At 35.8% G+C, this 13,048-nt stretch overlaps 1 protein-coding gene across 1 annotated transcript; it reads left to right on the top strand.

The window, feature by feature from the left end:
* Positions 1-1,134: 1,134 nt before the first annotated feature.
* On the top strand, positions 1,135-12,961 carry LOC107878436 (phosphoenolpyruvate carboxylase-like). Its single transcript, XM_016725433.2, has 10 exons — positions 1,135-1,847; positions 3,440-3,831; positions 6,746-6,830; positions 7,620-7,842; positions 8,334-8,437; positions 8,541-8,628; positions 8,809-8,963; positions 10,557-11,555; positions 11,845-12,231; positions 12,497-12,961. The coding sequence occupies exons 1-10, from the start codon at positions 1,683-1,685 to the stop codon at positions 12,791-12,793; spliced, it is 2,895 nt and encodes a 964-aa protein (XP_016580919.2). The 5' UTR covers positions 1,135-1,682; the 3' UTR covers positions 12,794-12,961.
* Positions 12,962-13,048: the final 87 nt, after the last annotated feature.

Here is a 13,048-nt window from a genome sequence, read left to right on the forward strand (position 1 = left end):
TTTTAAATGTATTGTTTAAAAAGATAATTTGATAAGAAATCGTTTGTGTTTGGTCAATAAATTTAAAAAAAATATTTTTGAGTTGCTATTAGTGTTTGACTAAACTTTTAAAAATATTTTTAAGTGTATTTTTCTCAAAAATGCTTTTAGTAAGAAACTATTTTTTTAGTTTATAAAAAACTAATTCTCTACACCCCATAAATACTTATTTTCTCTAAAACAAATCTGGCTAAATATCTTAATTTTTTAAAAATAAACATTCTTTTAAAAAAATAAGCATTTGTTTTTTTAAAAAAAGCTTAACCGAACGAGCTATAAGTGTAAGGAAAAAATAAAAGAAATTTTGAAAAAAGGAGTTTATATTATAATGCCAATAGCTTTGGAATCCAATAACTTTTGAAAGGCATATAAGTACACAAATACAGTACTATACATATAATAAATAAATATAAAGAAAAGGAACTAGGAATAAAAATTTTAAGTAGCATTTTTTCATAAATTTAAAATATTTTTTACTTTGTTTAGAATTTATGGAGTTAAAATAGAAAATAGATTGTATTGTTTTGTTGCAATTTCTATTTATTATTTGTTGTTTCTCATACTTTAAGTTACTTCTTTTTTAAAATTGTTTTAAATATTTTTTCTTGAGTCGAGAATTTATCATAAACAACCTATTTAGATCTAATATAGAGATAAAATTACCAACACTCTACCTCCTCAGACATCATTTATATCACTAAACTATGTACTTTATTGTTGTAGATTTAAAAATAGAATTGTATTTAATTATACATTTTGAAAAAAAATATTTAAAACAATATTCATACTTGACTATAGTTACTATTTAACTTCAACAATGAAAAATGAGACAAAATAATTTTAAAATTATCTTTTAAATATTAAATACAACGTTAAATCAAATTTTAAATTTTTTATAAACAATTATTAATTTCAAATTATTTCAAAAAAATAAATGAAAATATTTTTTTGTGGCAAAATGCAAATTAAATCATAGGAGTAGTACATGAAAAGATGATTCGGTGGAATATTCCACCTCTTACACGAATCTAAAAATTCTCTATTTTCAATTTTCAACCAAACTTTACCATAATTTGACCAAAAAAACACCACAATTCCCTTCATCACTAATTAAGTAGTGCTTTTAGTTCGAACATATTTATAAAAAAATAATATAATTTTTTAGTAGTTTACTAGGAGTGTTTACTTAAATTATTTTTTAGTTGAATAATAATAATATTAAAACACCACATATTTAGGAATCGGACAGTAGCTTAGTTGGAACTTTCCACTGTCTTCTTCACATCCTCCTCCTATAAATCCTAAGCAAAATCCCAAAATTCTCTGCAAAATTTTCTCCAATTCACTTCTCTTTTACCTCTCTCGTGACTTATTAATCTTCTCAATTTTCCCTTCACGTGATTCCCCATAAAATAATTAATCACTATATTTCTTGATTGTACTTTACATTAAAAAAATAAAAAAAATATTTTTTTTGGGTGAATTTTTTGAGTTAATGCTAAAGATTTTTGACACCCATTTTTCTCCGTGATAGTTGGTGCAAGAATCCGTAGAATTCTCGTGTAACTTTTTGCTAAAGAAAAAGCAAAAAAATTCTTTTTTTTTCTTTTTATTTGATAAAAGAGAGTTTTTTTTGGTTCAAGATGAGTAGAAAAATAGAGAAAATGGCATCAATTGATGCACAGTTGAGGTTATTGGCACCAGCAAAAGTGTCAGAGGATGATAAGCTTGTGGAATATGATGCTTTGTTGCTTGATAGATTTCTTGATATTCTCCAGGATTTGCATGGAGAGGATATTAGAGAAACGGTATTTTTAGTTGTTTTTGGAAGTTTATTTGGTGTTTTTTTTAAAGTTTTGTTGACCCCCTTTGCTGTGTTTGTTTATAATTTGTTGTTTGAATGCAGTATGGTAATTTGTGCTTTTTGGTTAGTTTGTGTTGGTACTTAGTTTGAACTTGTGAACATGGCCTTTATCCAAAAAGAAAAAAGTTTGATCTTGTGTTTATCAACTTTTGTTGAACCCCTTTGCTGTGTTTCTTGATAATTTGTGGTTTGAATGCAGTATGGTAATTGTACATTTTGGTTAGTTTTTGTTGGTACTTTTCTTGATCTTGTTTTTATCAACTTCTGTTAAACCCCTTTGCTTTGTTCCTTAATTTGTGGTTTGAATGCAGTATGCTAAGTATACATTTTTGCTTAGTTTTTGTTGGTAATGTTTGGCCAAGCTTTTAGGAGAAAATAATTGTTTCCTGGGAGTGGGGAGTGGCAGAAGGTTTTCAGTAGCTAAAAAAAGTAGTTTTTCTCAATAACACTTTTGGCAAAAAGTAATACTTACAAGCACTTTTAAAAGCTTTGGCCAAACACTAATTGATGCTCAGAATTACTTTCTAAATTCCAAAAACAAGCTGCTTCTCACCAAAAGTACTAACAAGCTGATTTTGCTTAGTATGCTAAGAATACATTTTGCTTATTTTTGTGGGTACTTAGTTTGATTTCATCTGTTGTTCAACACCAACAACAGCAACAACATACCCAGTGTCCTCTGTTCAACTCCTTTAATGTGTTTGTATTGATGGTTATGTGGATTAGTCAAGAAGACCGGTAATTTCTTCATAATTTGTGATGTGAATGTGTTGCGTCAATTATACATTTTGGTTTATTTTGTTAGTACTTAGTTTAAGTTTGTGTTTATCAACTTCTGTTCAACACCTTTACTGTAATTCTTTTGCTGTTTATGCGGTGTAAGTAGAAAAGATTTGTACTTTATTCATAGTTTCTGGTGTGAATGCATTAGACCAGTGTCCACTATACGTAGTTTTGTTTTCTTATTTTTCTTTATTGTTAAGCTTCTGTTGAACTCTTTACTTCAAATTATATATAAAGTTTTGAGCTGAGTGATCTGCATACAACCAATAAAAAGGAGGGAATGGATTGTTGAGGGTGATGGAGCTTCTTTTTGTTTGACTAAGACGTATAGTTATGCAATTTTGATTTAGTTCAGTGATGTTGAAATTCTCCTGACTCGTTAAGGAGAAGTCTTTGTTAGCCCTTGAATTAGGGACTTTTTTAGTCCCTATCTCATGAAAAGAAGAAAATGTTTACTTCTATCGACCTTGTTTCTTATCTATTATGTTCCGATTTGGCACTGTCTGCTCTTCTATCAAATTAGTTTTAGCTTTGGTCCCTTGGTAGCACTTACATATCCTTTAATGTTTTCATTATTAAAGATTGTTTAGCTGGGATAAAGATGAGTCGAAGTTTGACTTTTGATTGTTTCAAGATGTTTCTATCTTTGTGAGAGCACGGGAAGTTGTAGGTACTGTGGTCTTAATCATTACAAAATATTAGCAATTTCTGGTAAAAGTGTAAGGAACTTACGCTGGTGGTACATTGTGCTAGGTTCAAGACTGTTATGAACTTTCTGCTGAATACGAAGGGAAGCATGACCCACAGAAGTTGGAAGAGCTTGGGAATATGCTTACCAGTTTGGATGCTGGGGATTCCATCGTAGTCACCAAAGCCTTTTCTAACATGCTTAACTTGGCAAACCTTGCCGAAGAGGTTCAGATAGCTTACAGACGAAGAAGTAAGCTAAAAAAGCGTGATTTTTCAGATGAGGCGTCTGCATCAACTGAATCAGACATTGAAGAGACCCTTAGGAGGCTCGTCGGACAGCTAAAGAAATCACCTGAAGAAGTTTTTGATGCTTTGAAGAACCAGACCGTGGATTTGGTGCTAACAGCACATCCTACTCAATCTGTTCGTAGGTCTTTGCTTCAAAAGCATGCAAGGTAAATTACGATTGCTGAAGTTAACTGAAAATGAGTGCTGAAATAGCAGCATACCCTACTCAATCTTTTTGTGGGGCTGTGCTGGCACAAGCTGCATAGTTTGTGTAGGTTATCTAACTATAACTCTATTTCTGAAGATGTTAAAAGATGTTAGTTTTAAATAGACAAATCGCACATAACACTATGCAAACGATGTCTAGATTGCTACAGAAAAGAAGCAGGAGAATGAAAGAAGATCACTGAGTGAGAGAAACTTGTGCAGAGAGAGATATTCTTTCTTTTAAAAAACGAAGTTACATGAAGTGTTCTTAAGAAAAAAACTGAAATAGATAATGGCCCTACTTTAAAGTCATGGTGCTAACCATGCTAACTACCTCCTAATAACTTAAAAAAGAAATATAGGAAATAAAATAAATGAATACTGCAGTCCTAAAGCAACTAGTAATACTCCTCCTTGCATTAGGAGCTGCAAATTCCTCACAGAATTTGTTAAATTCTTCAGAAGTGTACTCTTTTCCATTATCAGAACGCAGGGATTGGATTCTGCAACCACTTTGATTTTCCACCATCTTCTTAAACTTCCAAAATATTTCAGCCACCTCTGATTTGTATTTCATGAAAAAAATCCAGCAGAATCTTGTATAATCATCAATGAATATAACATAGTAAAGACTACCATTAAAGGACGGTGTTCTTTGAGGTCCTGCAACATCTGTGCGAATCAATTGCAACCTTTGAGAAGCGCACCATGATGCTTTAGGAAATGGTTTCCTATTCTGCTTACCAAATTGACAAGCTTGACAACTGGGTAAGTGATTGACGAGAGTTGGTAGTCCTCTTGTCATATCCTCCTTCTTCAGTAACAATAATGCTTGTAGATGACAGTGACCAAGTCTCTTGTGCCAGATTTCCGTTACATCTGCCTTCACGGAATAAGCAAGTTGCTCCTTCTCTGTTGGACTAAAGGAAAAACTCCTTCCTCTCATCTTCACCCTGAAAATTTCATTTCCAGCAGTGTCACTGATTTGGCAGTGATCATTTTCAAAGAAAAGTGTAAATCCTTTTTCCATCAGATATTCTACACTTAGCAAGTTTTGATCAATCTCAGGAACATAAAGAACTTCAGCAATTTTCTTTATGCCTGTGTCAGTCTTGATGGCTATGGTTCCAATTCCTTTAACATGAAGATGGTCCCCATTTCCTATCCTAACCTTGAAAATTTTAGTGGGCTTCAACTCCTTGAATAGGCTCTTGTCATGAGTCATGTGATTAGTGCACCCACTATCAATTAACCAAGAATCTGTTGAGATCTTACTTGAGAAGCATGTTGCAACAAAAAGAAGATCCTCCTCTTCTTGATCAACAACTTGAGCATTTTCTTCCTGCTGGGGGACTTTACTTTTGCAAATCACTGCCTCATGTCCAAGTTGATTGCATTTCTTACATTTAGCATCAGGTCTCCTCCAATACTTGAATGGTGGATGGCCTTTTCTTCCACAGTGATGGCAAGGGGAAAAGTTTTTTTTCGCACTTCCTCCCTTACCTTTTTGTTGGTTGATGTTTCTCCTTCACTCAACGCTTGATTCTTTTTCTTCTTCGGAAATTCGTCAACTTGGTGCTTACTGACAAGAGCCCCTTCTGTTGTAACATCCTGTCTCATGAGTCTTCTTTGCGCTTGAGCTTTCAGGGAATTGAGCAACTCCGTTAAACTAATTTTTGAAAAATCCTTAGTATTTTCTAAGGTCGTAATTATTGTTTCATACTTTTCAGGAACTGTTACCAGAATCTTCTCAACAATTCTTGAGTCGGCAAGTGTAGAGCCAAGTAGCCTCACTTTATTTGCAATGTTAAGATGTCTATCTGAATACTCCTTCACTGTTTCAGAATCCTTCATTTTTTGCAATTCAAATTCCCTAATTAAGTTTAAAACTTGCATACCTTTTATTCTCTCATCTCCAGCATACTCTTCCTTAAGATAATCCCATACTTCTTTAGCAGTTTTCTGAGACATTATTCGTGTGAAAACTGTTGACGATACAGCAGCAAATAAACATGCCTTGGCCTTCGATTTCCTTGTCTTCTTTTCGTTGTGTGCTTTAATCTGAGCCATGGTGAGATTATTCGGTAGGGCTGGAACATCGTAATCCTCTTCCACAGCTTCCCATAGATCTAAAGCATCCAAGTACGTCTCCATTCGTACTGCCCAAAACTGATAGTTATCTCCATCAAAGACCAGCGGAGCGATTGGTGAGAAACTGGTTTCTTCATCCATGATTTCTCCAACTCAATCACAGATCCCTTAAGATGAAAGCTTTGATACCAAATGTTAGTTTTAAATAGACAAATCGCACATAACACTATGCAAACGATGTCTAGATTGCTACAGAAAAGAAGCAGGAGAATGAAAGAAGATCACTGTGTGAGAGAAACTTGTGCAGAGAGAGATATTCTTTCTTTAAAAAAAAGAAGTTACATAAAGTGTTCTTAAAAAAAAAAAACTGAAATAGATAATGGCCCTACTTTAAAGTCATGGTGCTAACCATGCTAACTACCTCCTAATAACTTAAAAAAGAAATATAGGAAATAAAATAAATAAATACTGCAGTCCTAAAGCAACTTCTTGAGCCGGGGGTCTATCGGAAACAACCTTACTACCTCTCCGGAGGTAGTGGTATGGACTGCGTCTATTTTACCCTCCCCATACCCCACTGTGTGGGAATACACTGGGTTTGTTGTTGTTGTTGTTGTAGTCCTAAAGCAACTAATAATAAAAGAAGATGAAAGGAAAGGAGACATTACTTTTTGTTCAGTTCATCTATATTTCCATCTAGAGAACAACTCTTTTTTTTTTTTTTCCAATTTACTTATTCTTAACTGGACAAGATTAGATTCTCATTTCCCACTTCCTGTCCAGGATTCGTGATTGTCTGACGCAGTTGTATGCCAAAGATATTACTCCTGATGATAAGCAGGAGCTAGACGAGGCTCTACAAAGAGAGGTATGAGGTTCATAGTGTTGGTTTTATTGTCGTCTTCCTCTCTTTTCTGTCATGTCAATTCTCCCCATTTCATTAAGGGTACAATTTTAAGTTTTAAGAAAGGATTAAATTTTATTTGGTATGTGAAGACGGTGTACAGAAATGTTGTTTAGTGAACTTGTGCTAAGCTAAAACGGATGTGAGGAAAAACTTTCAAGAACAGTGCTTTAGTAAATCTCTGTTGGTCGTAGAGTGTTCTCTTAGCGCTTTTTCACTCGCCTGGTGCGTAAGTACTGATATTGGGGCATCTCTCTTTGTAGTTACAGCTGATAAGAAAACTCGGATAGCAAAATCAGCTGTACACAGTAAGAAATATAGGTTGCACTTGTTAGGGAAGCTAGTCCTTTCAAGAACCATATCTTAGCTTTTAAACGGAAAGAAAGAGATTCACCTCCGCAGAGGTGTTTAAGCAGCCAGATTACCTTTATTTTTTTTGCATTAAAAGGTTGTAAGCTGTTAGACACATAAAAGCAAAGTTCCTTAAATGGAGAAAAACTAAGAACTAAAGTATCTGCATTAGTAGTATTAAGAAGGCTAGTTGGCAGGTATATTAAAAAAATGAACAAATAAGGAGGGAATCCACTAGAGTTTGCACTATTTCATTTCTACATTTTTGCAACTGACTTCTTATCCTTTTACGTGATTTTGGGTATTAAGCATTGCCGGAATACCAAGTTAGTCCTCACTCCTCTGCATAAAGAATATCAGTAACTATAAATTCCTGTGACTCTGCTCTTTTGCTGCATACAGATACAAGCAGCCTTTCGCACGGATGAAATCAGAAGGACTCCACCAACTCCACAAGATGAGATGAGGGCGGGGATGAGTTACTTCCACGAGACAATATGGAAGGGGGTGCCGAAATTCCTACGCCGTGTTGACACTGCTTTGAAGAATATTGGAATAAATGAACGCGTTCCCTACAATGCCCCTCTCATTCAGTTCTCTTCTTGGATGGGTGGTGATCGAGATGGTATGGTCTTTCTTTACAAGTAGCATCGTCTTTTTTTCTTCTTCTTTGGTTCTCTCTCTTTGAAAGTCAGATCAAGCACATATTAAAAGGAACCAACGCCGGTACAAGCGGAACTTATGGTTGGTTAAGATGGTTCAGTTTATTGAAATTCTCAAAAGGTTAATGAGGTCGGTTGTATCCTTATATAAATCAATGGCTCATATGTTGCAAATCTAACCTTTGAGGGACAAAGAGACGATGTTTGTTTATTTAAAGTTTTATCAACTCATTAACGATTTCATATAATCTGGAACATCATAACTAGATGGTAAAATGGCACTTTTAAAGCTTTACAGTATGCATTAGGTTAGAGCAGTAGAAGCGTTTTGCTTCTGATTCTCGAGTGACATGAGAAAATATTCTCCCTAAAGCTTAATATAATTGCATGCCAAGTTTTAAATAAGGTTTGAATGCTTTTGTAAAGGAACCTACAATTTTTGATTTGCATGCAGGTAACCCTAGAGTAACTCCCGAAGTGACAAGAGATGTGTGCTTATTGGCTCGAATGATGGCTGCAAAACTGTATTTCTCTCAGATTGAGGATCTTATGTTTGAGGTGACAAATTGGTTACTGGATGTTGTTGCTTTCACTTTGCCCCTGATCCTGTGGCAGTGACTTGACTAACAATTTTCGTCTTGCCTCGTTTTATTTGCCTCAGCTGTCAATGTGGCGATGCAATGATGAGCTCCGTGCGCGTGCAGAAGAACTTCATAGGACTTCCAAAAGAGATGCAAAGCACTACATTGGTATTTACCTCCGTTCTTTGTTCTGCTTCCAGACTTGTTTACTGAAAAGTGTATCGGAGCTCACATATTATTCTCTTCCGCCTACCCTGCCTTTCTCCTTTTATGATTATTGTTGCTAAAGTCTCTTTCCCTCCTACCCTTCAACTTAGTCTGATCTTCTTGCTTAATCTACTAATACAGAATTTTGGAAGCAAATTCCATCAAATGAGCCCTACCGTGTGCTTCTTGCTGATGTGAGAGATAAGTTATATAATACACGGGAACGAGCTCGTCAGTTACTAGCTAATGGGTTGTCTGATATTCCTGAGGAGGCCACATTCACAAATATTGAACAGGTGTCCTTTAGAAACTCTTGTTAGTTCTGTTCACCTCTTCAATAATCTAGAACTTGTTAGCTCGATTTCCAAATTTACTGATGCTATGTCAAAAAAATTTACTAATGCTGAATAGATTTCTTTTCTATTTCCAATATGGCGTCAATGATATTTCATATCGGGTTCTATGGGTGAATTTTAATTATTTTTGTTTGAAAGTGGATTTGGCTGTCTAAGTAGAGAAAATTAAGTGTGGGGTGACAAATAAGTTTTAAAATTAAAATTGGTAACAACTTTGACCAGTCAAATTCTTTTTAATTAGTGATTAAAGTAAATTGGAGTGTAAAATGTAACTTTTTAAACTCTATAAACTTTTCAAAAGTCTTCCAACTCCAAATTTCAAATTTTAGAATTCCCCCTTTTCTTATCTTTCAATCTTTTTTTTTTCTTTCTCCTTTCAAATTTCTTTCTCCCCATCTTCTTCTTCTTATTTTTTCTCTCTTTCTAGATTTTCGTCTTCTTCCATCTTCTCTTCTTCTTTTTCTTCCTCTTTTCATTTCGTTTTTCTTCCTTTTTTAATTTTTATGGACTATTTTTTTAAAAGAAATTTGAGAAGTTTGAAAAGAATTTTTTTTATTTCTTTTAAAAATGAATGAAGAAATAATTAAGCAAATTCAACAACTATGAGAGTTGCTTCAACAACTATCATAGTTGCTACAACAGTTACGGTAATTGTTGCAACAACTACTATTAGTTGTTGTGTTACGGCAATTATCGAAGTTGCTGCAGCAACTTCGATACTTAATTTCTGAAAAAAATGTGATTGGAGGAGGAGCCAACGAAAAAGTGATATTTACGATAAAAAGGGAGGTGGTGGTGTTGGTGGTGACGCTGAATGAGAAGATGACATTAGTTGTGGTGTTGATAACGACGGTGGTGGAGGAGAAAGAAGAAAAATAGGCGATAGTTATGTAGAGAGAGGAAATAATGGTGAATTTGGAAGAGGTGACAATGGTAGTGATAGTGATAGTGGAGGAAGAAGAGGTGCCGGCGGCGGCGACAACAAAAAGGGTGTGGAGGAGGAGTGGTGGTGATGGTGTAGGAATCTTTATGTAAATATTGTGTAGGGATCTGTGTGTAAATAATAAAACTTGAGGGTTTTAAAATTAGTGTCATTAATACTAATCTTAAAATTGTCACCTTTACTCAATATTTAACACTTGTGTCACTCTTTTTTAGTTTTGAAACTTTTTTGTCACCCTTAATTAATTTGCCCGTCTAAGTAGCAAAGCTCTACAGTCTGTCACTAAATGGTGAAAGGCAGAAGAAAATAGTTTCTGTAAGATAATAAGAAAACGAACTCGAGTGAGCGTTTGAAATATTTATTTGACAATGTTCATCTTGCTTTTAATCAAAGTTCTGGCATACTACTACACCAAATTTTGTGAGGTAAGTTGTACAGGTTATTTTGGAATTTTGTCTATCAACCAAAATAGCATGGTTCTCATTTCTCAAATGTTTAGACATATTTCATGGCTTTCTGTTCTGCTAATACGCATGTCAATTTTTGTATGATTTGAATATGTGAACAAGATGGTTGTTCTTGTCCTGCAGTTTCTGGAACCTCTGGAGCTGTGTTATAGATCTCTATGCGCTTGCGGTGACAGACCAATTGCAGATGGCAGCCTTCTTGATTTTCTAAGGCAAGTTTCCACCTTTGGTCTCTCACTTGTGAGACTTGATATCCGGCAAGAGTCAGATAGGCACACCGACGTTCTAGATGCTATAACAAGGCACCTGGGTATTGGCTCCTATAAAGAATGGTCTGAAGAGAAGAAACAGGAATGGCTCTTATCTGAACTAAGTGGCAAGCGTCCACTTTTTGGGCCTGATCTCCCTAAAACTGATGAAATCGCTGATGTTCTGGATACCTTTCACGTCATCTCTGAACTTCCTGCTGATAATTTCGGTGCTTATATAATTTCGATGGCCACGGCACCCTCTGATGTGCTTGCCGTTGAGCTTTTGCAGCGTGAGTGTCATGTAAAAAGTCCATTGAGGGTTGTTCCGTTGTTTGAAAAGCTTGCTGATCTTGAATCTGCACCTGCTGCTGTTGCTCGGCTGTTCTCCATAGATTGGTACAGAAACCGTATCAACGGGAAACAAGAAGTTATGATTGGGTATTCTGATTCAGGTAAGGATGCTGGCCGACTATCTGCAGCTTGGCAATTGTACAAGGCTCAAGAGGAACTTGTAAAGGTGGCAAAAGAATTTGGAGTAAAGTTAACAATGTTCCATGGCCGAGGAGGGACTGTTGGCCGAGGAGGGGGTCCCACCCACCTTGCTATTTTATCACAACCCCCCGACACAGTCCATGGTTCACTTCGTGTGACTGTTCAAGGTGAAGTTATTGAACAGTCATTTGGGGAGGAACACCTGTGCTTTAGAACTCTTCAGCGTTTCACTGCTGCTACACTTGAGCATGGAATGAATCCCCCTGTGGCTCCAAAGCCAGAGTGGCGTGCCCTATTGGATGAGATGTCTGTTGTTGCTACCAAAGAGTATCGGTCTTTAGTGTTCCAGGATCCACGATTTGTTGAATACTTCCGCCTTGTAAGTATATTCAAGTTACTTCAAAAGTTGATTTGAACTGCGTTTAGATGACTCTTAATGGATAATTTAAAAAGATGTAAAAGAAAAAAAAGAACATTCAGAAACCAAAATATACAAAATGTTGAAGGACATTAATAATTTTTTTTCTACTAGGTGAAAGCACAGTTTCTAATAGTCAGTCAAAACTATAGCATGGATAGAATTTACCTCTCAGACATTGATGACTTATTTGCCTTCAGTCTGATGCCTATGAAACTTAACTTTTTTTTTCTGTTTGTCAAAAATGCAGGCAACCCCGGAACTAGAATATGGTCGCATGAATATTGGAAGTCGCCCGGCCAAAAGGAAGCCAAGTGGTGGGATTGAATCTCTTCGAGCTATTCCATGGATCTTTGCATGGACCCAGACGAGGTTTCATCTCCCAGTCTGGCTTGGCTTTGGGGCTGCATTCAAGCATGTTATTGAGAAGGATATAAGAAATCTGCAAATGCTCAAGGATATGTACAATGGATGGCCTTTCTTTAGAGTGACACTTGACTTGATTGAAATGGTGTTTGCTAAGGGAGACCCTGGTATTGCTGCATTGTACGATAAGCTTTTGGTATCAGAAGATCTGTGGCCGCTTGGAGAGCGCTTGAGATCCAAATATGAAGAAACAAAAGGCTATCTCCTTCAGGTACAGAAATTGATACTATTATTTTTACTACCATCATGTTCTTATCACCAGAAAGTTAACATCTTTAAGGGCAGCCTGGTGCACTAAGCCCGGACCAGAAGGGTTTATAGTGCATAGCCTACCCTGCATTTTGGAATAGGCTCTTTTCACAGCTGGAACCCTTGACCTCCTGGTCAAATGACAACAACTTAACCAGTTATTCCAAAGTTCACATGTTTGGATTCTTGGAATATCTTACTTCTAATCATGCTGCTTTTTGTTTTAGGTTGCTGGGCACAAGGATCTTTTGGAAGGAGATCCATACTTGAGGCAACGGCTCAAACTTCGTGATTCTTACATTACGACCCTCAATGTTTGCCAAGCATACACATTGAAGAGAATTCGCGACCCCAGCTACAATGTGAAGGTCGGGCCGCATCTAGACAAGGAAATCATGGAATCAAGCAAACCAGCAGCTGAATTAGTGAAGCTGAATCCTATGAGTGAGTATGCTCCTGGCTTAGAAGACACCCTCATCTTGACAATGAAAGGTATTGCTGCTGGTATGCAGAACACTGGTTAAGTCTAAGTCTATTATATACGTACGTGGAATAAGTGATGTCGTCTTAACTCATAACTATGTATGTTAAAGAACAATAACTATTTCTGTTCTTGAATATGATGCATGGGGCGTAAAAAAAGAACAAGTGGAAAGTAATTCGAATGTTTTTTTTTTTTTTGGTAAAGGTAATTGGAATGTTGTGTTACTTCTTTTCCTAGCTAGCTTACTGCAATATAAGCCCCAGTCAATCAAGGATGGTAGAATATCAGAAAAGTG

The sequence above is a fragment of the Capsicum annuum genome, chromosome 7, assembly GCF_002878395.1.
Source record: "Capsicum annuum cultivar UCD-10X-F1 chromosome 7, UCD10Xv1.1, whole genome shotgun sequence".
NCBI lineage: Eukaryota > Viridiplantae > Streptophyta > Magnoliopsida > Solanales > Solanaceae > Capsicum > Capsicum annuum.

Bases quoted from the DNA above. Each gene is read 5' to 3' on its own strand.
- LOC107878436 (XM_016725433.2), top strand. From the start codon at position 1,683: ATGAGTAGAAAAATAGAGAAAATGGCATCAATTGATGCACAGTTGAGG. The intron at 8,438-8,540 runs GTGACAAATTGG...TATTTGCCTCAG, and splicing joins TTGAGGATCTTATGTTTGAG to CTGTCAATGTGGCGATGCAA. The intron at 8,629-8,808 runs GTATTTACCTCC...CTACTAATACAG, and splicing joins AGATGCAAAGCACTACATTG to AATTTTGGAAGCAAATTCCA.